Raw genomic sequence first — 20,705 nt, 5'->3', positions numbered from 1 at the left:
AGGGTTATCAACCGCCGCTGTTCCCGTCCCAGGAGGGGCAGGTAGAGGTTCCATCGGTGCAATGCCACCTCAAGCGGGCCCATCATGTTTGGAGGGAGACCAGGGCCGCCTTATCCCGCATGGCATCCTATTATATTACTCATTATTACTCCCATATATGACCTACTGTGTGGAAATATGGGGTAACGCCTGTAAATCAAACACACTCCCTGTCTTAAAACTACAGAAAAAAGCAATCAGAATAATCAATTGGTCTAAATATATCGAACCCACAAATCCACTATTCATCAAATTAAACACAATGAAATTCTACGACCTGGTTGACTTCAAAATCGCCCAATTAATGTATAAAGCACATAACAATCTCCTTTGCCAAAATATCCAGAAGCTTTTTGAAATTAGAGAGAGCAGTTATAATCTAAGGGGTACGAATCAATACAAAAAATCCAGAACAAGAACAAACATTCAGCAAATGTGTGTATCAGTAATGGGTGTCAACCTGTGGAATAAGCTTGAAACGGACTTAAAAATGAGTAAATCGCTGGAGGAGTTCAAAAATAAATTCAAAAGATTAGTACAAAAAACTACATGAATCAGAATTAAGAAGATAAATTTGATATGCTTTTTGTCATGTTCCGTATTTGGCAGCAGGTGGCAGGCGTTCATTTCTGCTGCCTACTCAGCTGCTGCCTATTTGTCAGTGATTACACACCTGCTATATCTAGGCACTCCGGCTGTCGACTCATTGCCAGAGTATTGCATGCCGTGCCACTGCCGTTGCCCAAGTATTCAAACGTTACTCGTATACTATCAGTGATTGTTACATTTTCGTGGTCTTGTTGAAGAATATTTTTAAGTGCGTGCTTTATCCAGTATTCGTCTACATATTTTCCTTGCTGTTTTTTGCAAGCGCTTGGCTTGTTGTTGTCGCGTTTTCATTATTTCCTGGTTCTCGTTATTTACCAGCGTTTTCTGTTTTCTATTAGGCGGAGTTTTTTGTTTATAATAAATATTATTTTGAGACAGAGTCCTTGTCAGTGTCTGCTATTTCGGGGATCCACTTATTCTCGCTTTTTTCTGTTACGTACGAAGCGGTTCTTTTTCCAAAATATAGTATGACAACTGTTTGTTCATGTTTTGGATTTTTGATCAATTATACACACAAACCGAAAGGTGTATAAATAGAAAAGTATAGTATACATAATGGTAAAAGTATTTGATGATATGTAGACGATTTCTTCTTCTTTGTCTTGAAAAATGATCAATTCATATTACTACACAATGAGGGGTAGGACTAGATAAGTTGTTTACTTCTTCCTACTCCTTTGAGCATACAACTGTGATGATGTGTGTTTTTCTTTTACTTACTTTTTTAATTTTCCTTTTATAAATGTTCCTTGCCTTTGTCAATCTGTTATTGTGTGTACTATATATGCTCAAAAAACAATAAACAAACAATCAAACAAATATAACACGTTAATTGTTAAAATAAGCGGGGGGGTTCACATTTTCAGCTAGTGGTGGGCTGCGAGATTTTTTTCAATGAAAGAAGTGTGCCTTGGCTCAAAAAAGTTTGAAAAACACTGCACTAACCTAACTTATACATGTTTAAATCTATTAGTATACAGCATTAAGTCATGTTAATTACTACAAAATTTACTTCTACATGCATGTATACCATTAAATTTGGCCTTTGGCGGGGGTCGCTACTTCGCGGATTTTCGTTTATCGCGGGTGGTTTTGGTCCACATTAACTGCGATAAACGAGGGATAACTGTATTTTCAGGTTAGTGATTTATTAGCACAGAATTTGGTTACTTTATTTAGCATAGCTTGTCATAGTATTGAAATTATTTAGGTCGTAGTTTAGTCTTAGGGAGTATTGTTTCGAACCGAATAAGCCCAACCCTCTCCCCCGTCACAATGGTCTTCCACGAACACCCGTTTTCAAATATTAGTGAAGGGTGGAGCAAGAGTCGGGTAGTGAGATGAGAACCCATTTAATCTAAATGTCGAGGAGCTTGCTACTTATACTGCCACTATGTCGAAGTCTGTCTGGAAGTCACCACATTTCTTATTTTAAATGAAGATGACAAAAGTCTTGTCAGTGGTCTGAGCCATTTCAACTGTTCTGGCATTGCACGTACCTTGCTAGCTGCGTTGCGAGCTTGCTGGATAAGCTGTCGGATGCGGTTGATGCTCATTGAGATGTTTGGTGACTGCACAGAGCGGTTGTGTAGCTTGTCCAACTTGTTCAGGAGGAGCGGGATCGTGTCGCCCAGCATGCTCACTGCGGCACATTCCAGTGAGCCACATGCAGGAAACAATGCAGTTTACCACGGAACACACATACTGATTTTGAGCAGATTCATTTTTTAAACGTGAGCCAGCCCACACAGCTTTTATAGATTATTAGAAAGCCCAAACAATTTAAATATTTGTCGCTCTTAACGTTTACTGCATCTGAGTCATTTTTCTGTTTCAGCTTGTCCGGCTGCATTTGAATGCACCTTGCGTCTAGCTAAACAGGAGAGGTGTAAATGTTTGATGTCATGTTCCTGTCATCACCCTTAGCGTTTGACCTACAATGGTTGAGTGCATTGCAAAGGGTAATACAAATATTTAATTACAAGAATCTGCCTGTGACATGGCACAAGTGATCCAAGTGATCAGCCCGCAACAGACACATTAAATCCGTTCCCTCGTTTTAAGCTAGCAATCGCTTAATACAAGTTAATAGTTTGAGACCCAAGCAACCATGATACATATATTGTGTTTTACAACAGTAGTACCAACAGTATTCACCTGTACAACTGAAAATAGACCAACGCGCAGTCTCCGTTGCAAAAATTATGAGCGCCTCAAGTGAATGACAATGAGCTGAATGGAAAACTGCCTTTTGTCAAGCAAACAGAGGGGGGAATAAAGCCTAAACAACACTCCCACCCGCTGAAAAAAATAAAATTTGAAAATTGAAAGTAAATCTGCAAATCTAGGAATCCGCGGGTATGTTTTTTACCAAGCAAGAATATATTTGTTGGGAATACTCAATTATTTGACAGAATTTTGAGGAGAATACTCAAATCTTAATTTATTCAAAAGATGCCACCCTAAATTCAGCAGCTTGGTGAAGTGCTGCCTCCACCACGAAAAATCCATGCTTTCAACAGGCCCTCCTACTCCTCGTCACGGTAATGACAGACGCACATGCTATAGGCCCACCAGCATTATATGAGACAGAACTGCCCCATCCAAACAGGCTGCTCTCAGGAAGACAGCAATAGGGTGTGTTCTTGATCCTTCAGGGTTCGTGAGGTATATGAAAACAGGGACATAGAATCTCCTTTAACTTCTGATTACACTGACTGTATGTCAACGAATAATGTTCAAAGGTTACTAAAAACAATGTGCATTCACATTATACAGTCGGAGTTTGATGACGACGGTGGCAATTTTGACTAAAATGATTCTGAGATGTTTTTTTTTTTTTTTCAACAGGAACTTTTATTTCTAAAGTCTACCAATAGGCAGTTGGAACAGTGTGACTAACTTCAAGGTAGCAGTTTTTACATACATATTCTGGGCTGTGTGACAGTTCCTACCCGTCTTGTTGACCTCCGTCAGAGCCTCGTTGACGTCCTTGTTGGTGGTGTTGCTATCACCGTAAGTCTGCTGCCACTTGTCCAGCTGCTCTCTGATTGGACGAAGGACATCATTGACTTGCGAGACCGATGCATTGGCCTGATCCACTGCTTGCTTGGCCATGTCAATGTCCTGACTGACATCTGCAGGGCACACAGGAGTGAATACTTAACATATTTTCCACACTATAGTTGCTACTTTTTTCACACACTTGACAAAACTGTATATTTTTCAACCGCCCTCGGTTGTGCTCGTTCACAAGAATGGAGGGTAGTTTCCAGTTCTAAGAGAGCTGCAACAGCCACGAGATATAGCCGAGGTGCAGCCTGATGTGAGAGCGAGCCTTTTCGCATGACGTCAACAAAAAAGTCCCGGACAAGGCACTTTGAAACAGAGCTGTGCTTTGGAAAAAAATTGTTCATACGCAACACGGCATCGGGTAAGACATGTTTTTTATTTACAGTTGTTTTCTTGTTCCTCACACCTGTTTTGGGACAAATCCACTCACAGGCCGTCATGATTCTGGGCGAACGGCGAAGGTTATGTTATTAAAGATACATTTGTGACAATTCTGACAGCCAAAAGTGGAAGCAAAGGAAGAGAATTTCTGACATTTAAAAAAAAAAAAAAGGAAAAAAAAAAAGAGAAAAAAATGTGTCTGAACACAAGAAATGCCAATCTAATTACGGTATTATCCTGATAATCCTACACTTTTTGAGTGTGGATACCAGCAAATTGGGGGCCCGTATAATACGGTGGTCCCCAACCCTTTTTGCGCCACGGACCGGATGAGACAAGTACATGCTGTTCGCGGACCAGCAACCATTTTGTTTTTCATTGCTTTTTATTTGCCAGTTTTTAAGTATTGGTACTGACAACACCGATCATTATAGAGTAATTCAACATTTTATGAACGCTCATGCATTTCAAACAGTGTTATTCTAATGTACAACAAACGTAGAATAAAATAAAATAAAAAAGTCAACTATTAATAAATGAACCAAACAGGAATATTAAATACGCCTTATAATGTAAACGTGACAATCCTACAAATGGCGTTAGCATCACTGCTAGATGCAAATGTGACACGATTGATTGCTGCTTTTATCCGGTGGCTGCCGGCTCATTTTTAGCGACTAAACTACTAATGTTTACATGGGCAGGCAAACTCTGCTGGCATTTTCATACTTCCCACTTGATCACTTGGGTGCTACTTGTTCAAATGATTCAACAGGTTTCTTGTATTGCTTCATTTTTGTCGACAAACCACGCACAACAGCTTCCTCCTCTGCATCGCTCTTGCGAGACCGCGAGGGAAGGGACCCCCTTGTCAAAATACCGTAGCTTCATCTTCACCTTCATGCCAAAACATTTGGTCAATTTGTCATTATTGCTTTCTGCGTACTGCTTCTTCTTTCATTTATTGGCGAATTCTGTTTATTTCAACTTGCAAACCAATGTTAGAATGACTCAGATTGGCCAGAGTCGCGCACATTTCCACGTCGTCTGATGGAGTATATATGCTTAGATTTTCAAAAAAGGGTCATCCAGGAGAGCGTCCGGTGTAAAGAAATCAAAGGAATCATGCAAGTGAAGGCGTCTTTATATGACAATGGCTATATTGCATCACGTGATTGACGCAATATGTCTGTGTTCCCATTGCAGCATAGAATGCCGTGTGCGTCATCTCTCATGATTGGTCCATTTAGACACATGCTGTGATGATGTCGTACTCAGTTTTCCCTTGCTAGGGTCCTCAATAAACAAGGCCTTTTGAAGTTAATGTATTTGTCACCACACAGGAGAGGATCTGCACCATGCAGCTCATTGCTGCAAAGCAAGCAACTTCCACACGCAGCACATACGACCTATTTCGCAAATACAAAACGCATCATCTGGTCATCTGTGTTCCTTTGTTTTAGCAGGCATGGTCTCCATTGTTGTCGCTCTGCTGCTTGTTCCGCAAAGTAAAAACGTAGACCAGAATTGGCCATGAAATGTCAAGGAAACTCCACCCTTAGCTGTCCTTGTCAATACCAGCCGTAGCGACTCTCTCCAACTTGGAGTGAAACTGCAACACATTTTTAAAACGTGTATGGGTTGCGCGCAAATATAAAGTCAAACTGTGCACATCACTGCAGCAGTGATGTCCGTGCGGTCGCTGCCCGCAAGGAGTCTTGAGTGGACAAGCAGAAAGTCACAACAATAATAACTCTGTGAAACCTTACCAGTTTCTTGGTAAACCATAAAACGATTCATACCAATTAATGTGTTATTTTGTGTTTTTGTGTGTGTTGAAGAGGCCTACTGGAGGAGGATTTCAGGTTGTTCTGGACCATATGGAAGTTTGTGGCCACTTGATTTTGTTTGGTTTTGGCATCGTTCAGTCGCTTCTTGGCATCTTCCAGTTGAGGTCTTAACTCTGTGGCAGAAAAACACCTTCATGAGGAACAAAACACCAATACTCACAAATATTATGCTTCCACAAAACAGATTTCCATCCACCATACCAAAGTCACACAAGGAAACCATCTACACATGCTAAGCTAACATAGCTAACACCTAGCTTGCTCTCTCATGACTATGGCAATATTCACCATTCATAAATCCATCAATTTACCGGTATGTTTTTTTCTGTAAAACATCTACATTTTCCCCCCCAAAAAAGAAAGCAAGAAAAAGAAATAAAACCTCATATTTGAATCCTGGGGAAGGGCCAAGTTTAGCCTGGGTTGTTTGTGCGCGAGTTTGCTGCATGTGCATGTAATGTGCACTTGTGGTTCATATTTTCGAAATCAAATCCTCTGTAAGCCATTTAGTGTTCAGGGTGATGTGAGATATGTTTGAAATGATAATTATCTGTTCTAGCATCATGGTTTATGGTTTATGATTTATTTAAACCAGCTCATGCCTGAGCATTTTTAGTGGTGATCCCAAGCCCGTGCAAACGGTGAACATTGTGACAGGAAGGGCATCCGGCATACAACACTTTCCAATCCACCACAAATCACAAACAACTGCCAACAGTGTTGTCGACCGACAGTGTTCTGGTGGAAATTAGGCAAAAAAAAAAAAAAGAAACGAGGTTCGTCTCCAGTGAAGAGGAACGTTAGGAGCGTTGGACAACGTTAAAATGTTAAATGTACCGGTAGGTAAAATTCATTCATTCATTTCTAGTTTTGTTTCAGGCAAGAGCAAAATCAACACTGTCAGTGTTGTATTCCAACAAGTAACAAATGAGCAAATTGGTAACCATAGTCACTTTTGCCTGAAAAGGAGTGGGAAGCAGAGTGTTTTTCCCACCCTTGCTTCCCATTCAAATTACTACAAAGATTAGCTACTCTGCTACTACAACCTTAAGGCAAAATAATAAGTACCCAGGAGGTTATGAATGTTACATTTCTGAAAAAAAATGTACTAATGACATGGTGGCATTACAATCGGAATATTATTGAGGAGGGGGGGTCTAATTATTATCCCTGCGGCTGCTCTCTGACTCTCTGCAACACAAATCCTGCGGCCGGCCTTCAACCCTGCTCCATTACTGCGGTCCTCCCCCGTTCCTGTTCAGGCGCTGCAAGCTTGTGGTCTCCCTCTGATTCTGTTCCAGCAGCACACGTCTTGCGACTGCCCTCTGAACCTGCTGTGGTGCTGCAAGCCCCGCGGCCGCCCACCAAACCTGCTCCAACCTCGAATGTCCTGAGGCTGCTCTCCGGCCCTGTTTCGGCGGCGCAAGCCCAGCAACCGCCCTGCGACTCCTGCGGCCGCCCTCCGAACATGCTCTGGTGTCGCACATCTTGTGGCTGCCCTCTGAACCTGCAAGCCCTGCAACTGCTGTTGGACTTTGCTCCGGCCGCACAAATTCTGCCGCTGCCCTCATCTGGCCTTCGATGATCAGTCTTAGATTTTGGTTTTGACTTTAGATTTCGTTTCATGTTTTTCTCGTGTCCTTTTGTTGGTGTCTGTTGTGTCTATCTTGTTAGGTTTTTGTGCCCATCTGTGCTCGTTTACCCGATCCCTTGTATTATCCAATCAGCTTCCTCTTGTCTTGCTTGTTTTTAGCCTCTTGCTTTTTTTCATTTTTGTTGGTTCATTGGCTTTGTCACTTGCAACTGCTGTTTGTTTCCTGTCTCAGTCCAAATCAACTAACCACAGTGGAGCATTATTTTCTACGCAAGCGGTACGTCTGGTTGATATGATCGACTCAAATGTCAATGACGGCAGAATAACAAGGCCTCACATTTTGTACAATAAAGTTAGCATTTGGAGCGAATAACAATTTACTATTATTTTACAGCGAATACATAGTTTGCCACGGAGCAAAGACAAAGGGCGGGACTGTTGATTTTTGAGGTATTCAAACAAATATGCAGCATGCAGTTTAACAACAACCACCATGATTAAAGATGAATAACACATCATTAAATTCAACGGAGTGATCTCAGGAATGTGTCAGACTTCTGTTCTGTGCTACACACTAATTGGCCAGTCTGTGTTTGAGGGACCTGGTTTAGCGAAAGGTGTAAGGAGCTCCACTGAGCAAACGCAATCATTAAGGAGGCACTCATACCATTGTTGAGTTCCTCGCTGAGGTTTTGTACTTTCTCCTTCAGCCCCACACTGCGGTTCCGCAGAGACTCAGCCATGTGGCCAAGGTTCTGGTCACCGATGTTCTAGAAGAACACGAGGTTAGAATCACAGGAGGAGTCAAAGAAAGAAATCAACAGATGACCTTCACCTCCAGTGTCTTGCTCGCGTCTTCGTCTGCCTCGTCCGCTGCCGTCTCGGCTGCTTTGATGCTGTTGACGATATTGTTGTAGGCCTTGGTCATGTCCACCAAACCCTCGGTCTTTGTTTCTTCCACAAACCTAACAAGACACCATGTGAAGAACCACATACACTGTTTTTTCCATGTTGTCACCACTCAGGACCATTTACTTGGACAGGTTTGCGGATAAGGCGTGCAGCATGTCAGCATGGTGCTCAGCTTCCTCCACCAGGGGTATCTTTGAGGTGGCCCAAGTGAAATCCTGCACTTTCTTGGACAATGGCGTCCTGGCACCATCGAGCTGCGCTGCCAAACGCTCATAATCCTGTGGGACAACACAATTCAGGACTTGCGTGTGTGTGTGTGTGTGTGTGTGTGTGTGTGTGTGTGTGTGTGTGTGTTACAAACAAGCATAAACCCTGTTACTGAGACCAGCACTGACCTCCATCAAGGACTCGTAAAAGTGAAAAAAGTTAGTGATGAGACTAATTCTTGGTTTGTGGAGAACGACAGGGCCGCACGATTATGATTCTGGGGGTTGCATACTTCCAGTAATCTTATCAAACACTGGGAATATGAACTTTCTGGCAGATGCGACTTTATCCCAAGCCTCACTAGAATCAAACCGCTTCTTGACAACAGTCTTTTTCAAATTTCACATCTAATAAGACACTCCCATGAAAAAACAAACGCACAGTTTTACACAATACTGTAGATCAGCCTTTCAATGTCATGATCTGTGTTTTTTTTTTTAAATTGCGTTTGACTTTGTTTCATGTTTTGTCTTATTTTCTTGTGGTGCATATCTTGCTTGTTAACTTTTTTGTGTTTCCAACAGTGCTCGTCAACCTGGTCCCTTGTGTCTACCAATCAACTTCCTCGGCCACTTATGTCTTGTCCAAGTGTTCCTTATTGTGCTGTCAGTTTGCTTGGAAATAGGCAACGACCTCACACTGCAGGGTTTGATGCCGAATTCAGATTTTTTGCTTCACTGTAGTCATTCACATTACAAAAACAAATGTGAACACAAAACTAATATGAACGCAAGTGAGGTGTAACGCATGCACACAGAGCACAACATCGAGTGACGTGAGCCTCAAAAAACAGGCAGTTTTGCGGAAGTAAACATGGTCCTACATGTGAATTGTCAGAGGAGCAAGGTGGGAGGAGGTAGAAATATAAAAACACAAATGTTTTGACTTATATATTTATGTCTTTTTACACAGTGTAGTTTGCTACTTTTATCTTTGGCTGTGTGTGTTTTCATGCACAGCATGTTTGCATGTTTGCATTGAGGATTGAGAAGAAAGAAATTTAATCTGTGCTGTATGCTATACATAAAGCATATTTGACAATAAAGATGACCATGACAATATCAATACTTATATAATAGTTACATTTTGTTTCCATAAAAACATTAGTTCATTTGTTTTTTTTTGTTGTTTTTTTTTTTTTTTTTTAATAGTAGTTGTCTTTTTGTACAAGAGCAGCGCTGTGTATTGAGAAAGAGAAAATCGGAGTAAAGTTAAGGAGAGGTCTGGGGGCATAGCCCCCCAGTATAAGCCGAGAGGCTACAATTTACGATGTACTGTATATGGTATATTCTGAGGATTTCCTGGAAGAAAATAATTGGTCTCAATAAGTAAATATTTTACTCGTTTTGGTCTACATTTTGCCACATAAAATACCGACTGAGTTTTCTCTTTTAACTTGTTTAAAATATTTTTTTCTTTTTGATGGCATCTTAACTGTCTGACCTATGTCAACTTACACCCTGCTCCTGTGCCCTTCTTGAAATATCTAATAATTGCACATGTAATTCATCTCTTAATCAAAATAAAAGTACAAACAATGTAAATAACAATTTAAAGAAATGTTTACAAAAGAAAACTTCAAAAGGCATTTCAAAATGGCTTTTCACACACACAATCTGATCTAACATCTTCAACACTAACCAGAACCGAAACAAAATTATTTCATAAATGATTAGATCTACCTGGCAATCGGTAATTTGACAACTTCAATTTCACTCGTTTGGAATGTTTTTTTCCTTGTACGTGGGCCACCAAATGCGTCCTCGCGCCTGATCCATACTTGATATCTTGGTGGCAGACCACGCAGTAAGCCTTGCCCGGTTCCTTGATTTTACGAATGTGTTCATGCAGGTACTCGTTCTCGACTTTATGTTCAAGCCAATTCCAACTCCTTGGGTTTTTGATGTCACTTTCCTTGTCGATTTTTTTCACATTGTCTTTCTCACCGTTTCCTGTTGCACAATATCCCTTCTTGCGACAGACATTCTATCATATTTTCGTAGCAAACCTTGACTACTGGCAGTGTTTTTTTCTGATCAACATGTGTTTACAGGCGAATACCGAGACAGGAAAGACAGAAGTTGGCACGAATCCTGCAAGGCATTCGTTGCAATGTCGTAAAAATAGGAAATATGGCAATGTCGTTCGTCGGAAAAATTCACATACGCAGTGCCAGGTCACGCTATATTTGCCCGCGTTAAGTTCTTGTCGGCTTTGCCGAGTTGCAGTCAAAACATGTTCTACGCTCAGCTGGTGTAAACTCCGTGTGCCCGGCTGTAGTGAGCTGCGGCGCAGGAGGCGTGGTCGCCACGCAAGGCTATTAAAGCCAAGTAGACCCCTAAGCCCCAATGATTTTTAATGTAAAGATAGAGGTTTTGTGAAAATCATATTTTTCACAACAGAATCCGCGGAAATTTCACAGCCCTGACGAGAGGGAATACAACTACATCTCATGTATGCTTTATGTCAACAAAGTTTTTGGGTATATTTGATTTAGAAGATAAGATTTTAATTATATGTGATTGTAGCAGCATTGCTAGGAAACCATAAATTTGAAAAAGGTAATATATATCTGATAGAGAAATCTATGAACAAAATTGTATCATGTTTAAAGTTTCGGTTAATTTGGGCATGTCTGGACATACTCAGCGCAGAGGTGTCGGCCGTTTGGGCGGAGGGCCTTTTCTTGAGTAATCACGTCAAAGCAAGGGGGGGCGACGTGCTGCTAACCAGCCACCGTGCCACCTGCAGTGCTGTTTTTCTGGAATAAAATTATGCCTCGAAAAGTGCATGTTTTTTTGTGGGCTGGCATCTCATTTAATTTCAATGGGGGAAATGTATTTGATGTATGAGAAAATTGAGTCACATACTTGATTAAGGAATGAAATAAACTAGGTCAAGGTACCACCGTCTTTCAAATCATATCTCCATGTGGTTGCAGCATCGATGGAACAAAACACAGTTTAGAGGAGCTTGTAATAACTGTGAATCCAGAGTTTTGCTGGGTCTGAAAAACATTCCATTCCTACATTGTTGTCAGAAAAATGTTCCAGATAGCATACATCACACAACGAAGGTTGTACCGCTAATCAATTTACAGTATATTACAACAATGTGGAGAAAGGAAGGACACAGTGCCATAAACATGCCGTCTTGCTTCAGTGTTGTGCGAAGCAAATCATTTTTCAGAGTCCAAGTTGCTTCATGTCCATTTGTTCAATGTTATGTTGTTTAGAAACAAATGCAAACTTTTGACTTCCAATTATATTCCTTTTAGGAGATAAATAAACACATGCCATCTTTTCATCTGTGACCAAACAGCTGAAAATCACATGAGAGAACCCTACTCCGTTGTGTGTGTTAGATCAAAGTGTTTATATTTGACGAAAAAAAAAGCACAGGACATACAAACACCCCATTTTGAATATATTTTAAGAAGCCAATCAGTCAGTGTGTTGCGTGACTCGTCGAGGGCTGTGGAAGATCGCACCTTATGAATGAATGTGTAGTCTAATGTGTGTTTTTCACATATCCCAGGATTGATACCAACTCTCTCTGGAACAGTCTATTTTCAGAGTAATTTCCTTCAGTATGTCATATACTGTATTATGGACTTTTTGGGGCCGTTAGCTGCAAAGGTAATAATCTTACCTTTGCAGTTAACAGCCCAGTTGATGGTGTATGGACTGCCTATTCTCCAAAAAAAACGAACTTTAGGTAACAAATCTGTTAAATGACACCGTATTTGCGAATAAGCTACTAGCTTTGCAGTTGGCAAATGTAGCATGAGTTCAAGTGCTTCGTACACCTTCCAATATTTCCCCTTTTGTTCAAGTCACTTGATTGTGTGTGCCATGTCTAGCCTCGCGTCATAAATAGAAGGGCACTGTGTTCTTATTGTTCAATGCCGAAGACCTGATCAAAGAATGACGCAGGACATATCACACTGTGCGGCAAGACAAACAAAAATTCTTACATGCCAGACTTTCGGTGCGTGGTCGTGAAGCATCCCAGACGCCAGACGACCAATTGTTGCTTATGTGATGACATTGGTCATGACGCATCAAGACAACTCAAAATCAGCTTTGAGACACTATGCTGGTCTGTGACACGTCTGTTGGCTCAGAATCGGGCTACGTTCGTTGAGTCTGACATCGGCATTACAGTTATAAGAACCTATTTGTAATTCAGCGTTATCAGTGTTTCATTCCCAGAGAAATAAGATGCTTCTTTCAAGATTTCGTGCTGCTATTGTCATAGTGGCATTTCTTTGTGTATGAATAATTACTCCATAAATTGAGATAAAGAGGTGGGAATGATAGAGAAATCTATGAACAAAATTGTATCATGTTTAAAGTTTCGGTTAATTTGGGCATGTCTGGACATACTCAGCGCAGAGGTGTCGGCCGTTTGGGCGGAGGGCCTTTTCTTGAGTAATCACGTCAAAGCAAGGGGGGCGAACAGATGGAAGAAGGCTAGATTCAATCACAGAGTGGGAATGAACAAATTGGGAACAAAGAGTTGTTGAATACCAAAAGACAGTTTGGGAACCGCTGTCACGCCCAGGTGGACATTTGTCATCAGTAAAGTCTGTGACTTGTGTATTCGGGTAGATCAGATCACTACCGAGGGGCCGGACAGGGGGGCGCGGTATGCAAATCTCGGGGGCAGTGTCTTTCTTGTATTTTGCAATAAAAGTTCGAACCGGCGGAGAGGGAGCCGAGAGTGTGATCATCGGAGCAACTACTGTCGTTCGCTCTCAGATATCCCCTCCCGCCAATATTGAAGACAATTTTCCTGTGTGCCGAGTCATTTCTTTCACTTTGTCCGAGAAAATCTCTGACAATATCGCAGTGAAGTAGATGCAATTTTCCAGACGTGGCATATCTGGGTATGTGTGCGCACCTCTGTGGAGTCATGCAGCATAGACAGCAGCTCGTTGACTTGAGCAACGTGGTCTTCCGCCATGTGCAGCTGCTCATCTGCCTCTTTGCGTTTCGATGTCAGCTCGTCCACTTTCCTCTGAGACAGCAGAAGCGCAAGTGATCTTCATGGCTTCTCACCCTGCTCCTCTTCGACGATGACGCTGCCACACTCACCTTGCTGTCCTGCAGCATCTTCTGGTTGCGATTGTTGACCTCAGTGGCTTGGGCCGTCTTGTTGATTGACTCGTTCAGGGCGTCCCGCAGTGCCATCATGTCATCGTGGACGCGGGACAGGAACTCTTTGGCGGTTTCACCCACATTCACGTTGTCCTCCTGGCGACGCGCCAAGTCCTTGTCGACACGCTCCAACACTGTCCGCATATATGTCATGTCACTTCCTTTACGCCAGTGTCTTTCAAACACTGTACCACGGCACACTATTGTCAGGTGTGCTGTGGGAAATGATCCAATTTGCATGCCTATGCGGTCTATCGCGGGCAGAATAATCATGTAGTACTCTTCCATACTGGTAGGTAGCAGCATCAGCTAGCCAATTGCCTTGTGCTTCGAGACAAGCGAAGTTTCTGTCGTGAGGCAATACAACAAAAGCTATCTTTCATTGGATTTACTTTTACTGGAGATGCAACATCACCGACTCCGTTGTGCTTGGTATGTGGTGAAAAGCTCTCCAACAGCACTGTGGTCCCAAGTTAGCTTAAACTCGATCTCCAAACAAAACACCCTTCACTTCGAAACAAAAATGTGGACTAACGGCGTGAACACATGGAGAAACAAGCAACGTGCATGAGCCCTGAAAGCAAGTTACCATGTCGCTGAATTTTTTGTGACTACATCAAAAAAAGTCCCATTGGCAATGTAAATGAGACATTCGGACCCGAAGTGGCTAAAGAAAAAAACTGGAGGAAGCACGACGTGTGTCTTTCATCGATTGCCGCCAGGATATCAGATCTGTGTTCATCCAAACCATTTATCACACTGAGTGAGAATAAATATGAAAAATTATAAAATATTTGATTGATGTTTATTTGATTCGTATTCATGTTGTTATAATGTAATGTTATTCTTCAATATTAAAAAAACGCTTATAACAACAATACAACATTAAAATAAGCTTTTTTTCACATTTTCAGCTAGTGGTGTGGCGCGGGATTTTTTTTTCAATGAAAGAAATGTGCCTTGGCTCGAAAACACTGCTTTACACCACATTGTGGAACCGAGACAACTTACGTTTATCCGCTAACATCTTCTCCCGGTCGACCATTTTCTTCTGTCCCGCGCAGCTTCTGCTTCTCATTTTGCCCAACATGGCCTCCACCTCCTCCATCTTCCTCTTCTGCTCGCCTCTGTCCTGATCTACCTTTGTGTTATTTAGCGACCAATTTGCCATGCGCATGATGTCTGCAAGGGTTGACATCCACAACGTTTCAAAAAGTGGTAGTTTATGACAGTACAGGGCCACTAACTACAGTATATATGATCATATGCTATTGTAATCGCTCAGTGTACAGTATCCATATGCCAACACCAGGTACGGAAACACAGTCGCACAGTCAACCACTCGGCGAAAATCAGCATGTAATTAACACGCTCTGAAATGCACTGGGGGCCGGAAATAAAAAACCTTAAAGAAAAATACAAGCCCCCTTTAATCGGCAAAACATGAAGTGATTACTGACAAATGGTATGATTTCTGCCACTAAATGTGAGTTAGTCTGCTTTTCTGAGCACTCATTTATATGTAACAGAAAAGTGGTTCCACAAAAGGATCAGCTTACACTTTTTTAGACAATCAATAAATGAATCAATACACTTCTGGGCATTGAACTTTTTTTTTTTCCCCTACCATTTAAATCCATGGTCACCATGTGGATATCGTCCAGCAGGTTGTGCGCCCTCTGGTGAGTGTTCAAGGTGCTGTTTGTCAGCTCGCTGAGACGCTCAGCCATCGGAACAGTCTGAGGATGTCACCATAATATCAGCACGGACATGAGTAGTGTCTGAATGGGAATGTTTAAGCTCCAACAAGCACTCTAGTTGGATATTTGCAATTGTGTATTCTGTGATGCTGGCTGGCCTAATAATGATGTCAGGATGTCAACTAAAATGAGGAAGCTGAGACGTTGAACAACAATATAGGCCGTGGCTTATCTTCATGACAAGAAAACGAATGTTTGCAGTGGTTCCCCCCAAGGTACCCTCTGGTAGTAAGCTAAAACTATTCTTGTTACCACAGAAGCAGTGTGCAGAAAACAAAGACATACAGTAATATAAATACTGATTTGGACCGTGTCTACAGACACAATAGAATTAAATCTATTGTTGAAAAATGTGAACCAAAATGGACTGTTTAATGGAAACATACATCACCTTGTCCTGCAGCATGTCCACATCGGTGCTTATGTTCACAATCTCGCCTTCCAGCACGATGGCGCCATGGCGGCTGCCATCCAACGAGGTGTTGTACTTCTCGATGGCATGCTGCGATGGCCGCAAGATGTCAACCAATGTTTAAGAAAGTTCAATATCACATGGATTGGTCAAGGTTACGCTCACATCCTTTCCCAACTTTTGAAGCCACACACACAGCAAAAAATAAGCATCGCTACGTCTTCTAATGAAAACAAAGCGTGCTTAATATATTTTTGTTATGCTATTTTTGCAACGCATAAAGAAGGTTTTCCCAAACATTTCAAGTTATGCTTCTCCTTAACACTCTGACACAGTTGATGTACCTCGATGTCCAACCCATCACCCCCCCTCAAAAAATGCAACACTGCTAATTATATTAATCTTTTCATCAAGCCACGACTTCCTGAAACAGCCCGCTGCAAATGGTGCACTTCTACCAAGCATGACAGCCCTTCCCAAACTTTTTAATGCCCACACCACCTTGACCATGCCTTTCGAGTTGGCACACACTAACCACCACACTACAACACCCCCCCCCACCCCAAGTTCCCAAAGCAGTACAAAAAAGAAATTTCAGCCCCTCCATGTACTGATCTTATGTCGAACAACCTTTTCCAATTTTTTAAAATCACGCCCGCTCTTCAACACCAATACATAATTGGCACACTGCTAATTGCAGCAACATAACCCATGCTTAACCCACTCCACCCCCCCCCCCAAAAAAAAGTAGTGTGTGTGAAACTCACAGCAACGGCATCCACCGAAGTGTTGAGCTTGTGCAGCTGCGTCCAGGCCATGGTGCTTGCATTGAGGTTGTGCAGCTGTGCAGCAAGGGAGTCAAAGTCGATCTTGTGCAGATCATCCAGCAGGACGATGACGCAGCTATCACATGCTGCCATGGGAACAGAACACCCACATCACATGACATGCGTGTATGATGCCTGTGTGCGTGACGTGTGTGCGGCGACGTGGCTATGTGGGGCCGCCAGGGTGTGTCAGGACTACCTCCCACATTCGGTACCGAATACGAAAGCAGTTTATGACCACATTTCACTGATAACAAAGACATTTATTTCAAAGCTGGATGGATTGGGAGGTTTTCAACGGAAATGCCCACTGGTTCACCACAGCGCTTCATTGATGGCACTTCACCTTACTCCCTTGCTTCTTAACCATTTTCTGAATATCTACCTATCAGCCATATAGCGTTTCAGCAATGGTGTGAGAAGCGTTTCAGCAGTGTGTGTATAAGTGTTTCAGCAGTGTGAGTGGCTGCATCAGGACGGCATGTGAGAGCATTTTTGTAGTGTGTGTTCAACTTAATTTTGAATTCCATACTTGACAATGCCTCATACAGAATGTGTGTGTGTATATATACATGTGTGTGTGTGTGTGTGTGTGTGTGTGTGTGTGTGTGTGTGTGTGTGTGTTTTCACCTTCGCAGTGCAGGTCATGACCGTGCGTGACAGGAACGTTGTGTTCATGCGAACAGATTTCACACTGTTTTCCCGTCATCCCGTCCCGACAGTGGCACTCTCCGGTCCGCGGATCGCACTGACCGCCCCTACAGTGACACACTGATCCAACAGACACGTCACACCATCAGTACCGTCAAATGCTAGGTCATTTGCCAGCTTGTTTGTGTTCACGCTCGCTCACCCTTGCATCCATCAGCGCCATAGTCCCAGAATCCGGGAGCACACTGGCGACAGTTGGGTCCGTTGACTCCGGGTTGGCACTTGCACTGACCGCTCTGACGGTCACAAGGCTGCACTAGTGCTGCAGAAGCACCACAGTCGCACAGACGGCACCCGACGCATGACTCGAAGCCAAACGAGCCGTCCTGAGAAACAGGAACAATGAGATGTTGATTTGGAACCGTAAACAAAATTGAATGTGGAAATAGAGTCAAAATGTCACCAATGTAAAAGCGGGCACAGAGACGTCAGACTAAAGTGTCTTCAATATTGTGTGTACAAGTCATTGTGTGTAGACTGTTTGTCCACCCATCAAATGTAAGATTAAACATTCAAGTAAATGTTTTCTGATTTGACTATTTCTGAAAATGTCCTGCTCTGTCATAACAACAACAAAAGCTGTTGACGGCAACCTCTTGTCCCTGTCAGCTGTTCACCTGAACAGTAGGTGCGGCGATAGAGCTGTGCCGAACTGTCAAATAATATTTATGTGGTTGCCTCGGACTCGGGGTGATATCGTGACTAAGTTTGTTATTCGATCCAGCATTGATTTTGCGGGACATGGCCTCAATTCGCAGGATGCATGGATTGATTGTCAAACGCTATACATGCACGTGCTACACGGGACGGTTGGCCACCCTAAGTGTTTCCCAATCTGGGGTATGCAAACACATTGCAGGCAGTACGTGGAAATACTTAATATTCTTTTTCCAAGATGACAGGCAAATATTCTCAGTCATTTCATAAGACCAACAATAAAGTGGTTTGTGTGAGCTGTAACTTGTCTTCCCTGGGAGACTACTACTTGCAGGCAAATTTGGATAAATGGCTGAAACGCCCAGTTGCTCTGGATTCAGAGAAGAGTGTTCATAGGAGCCTCTGAGACACGCAAGGAAGAGCTCAAACAATTTACACAATGACTCAACCAAGGCAGCCCGGTGAAAACTACACGACATTTTATGTGGAATCACTTCCGTCTGCAGACCCACCACAGCCTTAGTGCTTCTTTTTTGGTTAAATCCTAGCATATAACTCAATGAAGCCAGCCCATGTAGAGCAACACAAGAACACCAAACACTCGGAAAGTGCTGGTCAAACGCATGACAGCGACTGGAATCGAAGCCAGGTCAGACTGTCATGATTAAAGCCACACGTGTCATGCGAGCACTGAAAACATCCAAGGCTGTATCTCCGCGTGTTGCAAATCAAAAACACAATTGGCGAAGGACTCATTGTTCCTTACAGCAACTGTTATGGCTGAAATCATAATTGACAAGAAGGCAGCCAACACACTGAAGAAAGTTCTCCGGTCGAACAAATTCCGAACGACACTCTTTTCCGTTGGATTGATGAGGTGTCGTGACCTTCGTTCGTTACACAGATGTGTCAGACACAAAGAAGCATATTTTACAAACCCCAATTCCGAGGAAGTTAGGATGTTGTGTATAACATAGATGAATTCAGAATGCAATGATTTGCAAATCATGGTCATCCTATATTCCACTGAATACACTACACTACACGTTTTTGTGTATTTGACAGAACATCTGAATCTTCTTTCTGTGGTGTTTCAGGATGTTAAGTAAGGGGCCCGCCTGGCATATCTCACTGATGTGGTTATCAACCATCATAAGCTCAGCCTATCGCTTCAGGTAAAAGAGGCACGCATCCTGAAACTGTCTGACAAAGTTCAAAAGATTGACAAAAAAGCTCCAACTATGGGAGGGGAAATGAGTGAGATGTCAGCTATTTCCCACTACTTGATGCCCATCTTGCCACCACTGATGTTGCTCTGGGGCCAGTCCTCAAAATGTTGCAAGCACATCTGTTGATAACTCTGCACTGATTTCAGCCAGTATTGAGACACTGAAGAAAAGTCAGAAAGACTGACTTGGGTGAGAAAGCCATTTACTGTGAACGAGATTCGCAACAACCTTCCCTGCAAGGTTGCAGCGGCATCTAATGGATTTATCAACCGAGTGGGGACTGCAAATGGCATATGCGGGGAAGACATTGACTGACTTTCGATGTGATATGGAGAAGGAATATCCTGAACTGGGTAAACATGCACTGACTGTCTTTGGGTTTTCCAAGTACAGTCAAACCGCGGTTTTCAAACGTCTCTGTTCTTGACGAAATCGGTTTTCGACCAGAAAATTCGAGATTTTTACGCCTCAGATTACAACCGAAAACTGGTTTTCGACCAAACTGAGGAAACCTGAATACGCCACTTGACTTCTCTCGGCTTCCTTACACGAGGAACTGATGCCATTTCCTCATGTAGCGTTCATCGTGAGCAGATGTATTTGTTATGATTTACGCAAGTCTGACTGTTTGTATGTTATTTCTGCATAGTCATAATCATGGGCTAATAAAATAGTTTCGGATTTCGAAGAAATCGCTTTTCGAACAGCCTTCTGGAACGGATTATGGTCGAAAACCGAGGTATGACTGTACCTAAGTGTGAGGTGTGTTAAAGCTGAGAACTTTGACACATGTCAAATCAAGCAGAGGAAGAGAGTGGATGTGGACAACAGCCTAGAAATAGTTGTTTCCACATTGACCCCACAGCTATCAGAGCTTGTGAAAGACACATATGCCCAAGTGCCTCGTTAAAAGTCACATGCTTGCTGAAAAGAAAGCTATAGATGAAGCATGATGGGTGGAAGGTGTACAGATGACATTGGAGCATCCAACAAGTGATTCCACAGACTCCAAACTCAAAAAGGTCACGAAAGAGCTGGCAAATGAGGCAGAACAAGGATGGTTTTGGCTCTGGCTCCGAAGACAGAGTGCGGGGGAAAAAAAAGATCCTACCTCCTCTGGTAGAGGACCTGAGCTGAATGGGGGATGGACACCACCCGAGGGGTGAGACGAGGATTTTTTTTTTTTTTTTTTAAATCCTCGTCTCACCCCTCGGGTGGTGTCC

General features: G+C 42.6%; 1 protein-coding gene across 1 annotated transcript in view; it reads right to left on the bottom strand.

Moving 5' to 3' along the window:
- Nucleotides 1-2,039: 2,039 nt before the first annotated feature.
- The window catches only part of lama5 (laminin, alpha 5), a 128,753-nt gene continuing 110,087 nt past the window's right edge, over nucleotides 2,040-20,705 (bottom strand). The window contains exons 46-59 of the mRNA XM_019887747.1: nucleotides 17,739-17,922; nucleotides 17,516-17,656; nucleotides 16,826-16,971; nucleotides 16,038-16,148; nucleotides 15,514-15,625; nucleotides 14,898-15,068; nucleotides 13,824-14,020; nucleotides 13,630-13,746; nucleotides 8,581-8,735; nucleotides 8,381-8,510; nucleotides 8,213-8,315; nucleotides 5,951-6,064; nucleotides 3,603-3,785; nucleotides 2,040-2,290 (exon numbers count right to left, since the gene is read on the bottom strand). Coding sequence (XP_019743306.1) covers nucleotides 2,040-2,290; nucleotides 3,603-3,785; nucleotides 5,951-6,064; nucleotides 8,213-8,315; nucleotides 8,381-8,510; nucleotides 8,581-8,735; nucleotides 13,630-13,746; nucleotides 13,824-14,020; nucleotides 14,898-15,068; nucleotides 15,514-15,625; nucleotides 16,038-16,148; nucleotides 16,826-16,971; nucleotides 17,516-17,656; nucleotides 17,739-17,922 — 2,115 coding nt within the window. The remainder of the gene's footprint in view (nucleotides 2,291-3,602; nucleotides 3,786-5,950; nucleotides 6,065-8,212; nucleotides 8,316-8,380; nucleotides 8,511-8,580; nucleotides 8,736-13,629; nucleotides 13,747-13,823; nucleotides 14,021-14,897; nucleotides 15,069-15,513; nucleotides 15,626-16,037; nucleotides 16,149-16,825; nucleotides 16,972-17,515; nucleotides 17,657-17,738; nucleotides 17,923-20,705) is intronic.

Source organism: Hippocampus comes, unplaced genomic scaffold (assembly GCF_001891065.2).
Source record: "Hippocampus comes isolate QL1 unplaced genomic scaffold, H_comes_QL1_v1.1 scaffold245, whole genome shotgun sequence".
NCBI lineage: Eukaryota > Metazoa > Chordata > Actinopteri > Syngnathiformes > Syngnathidae > Hippocampus > Hippocampus comes.
Note: the sequence above shows the minus strand (reverse complement) of the source record. Positions and strands in the feature narration are given on the sequence as shown.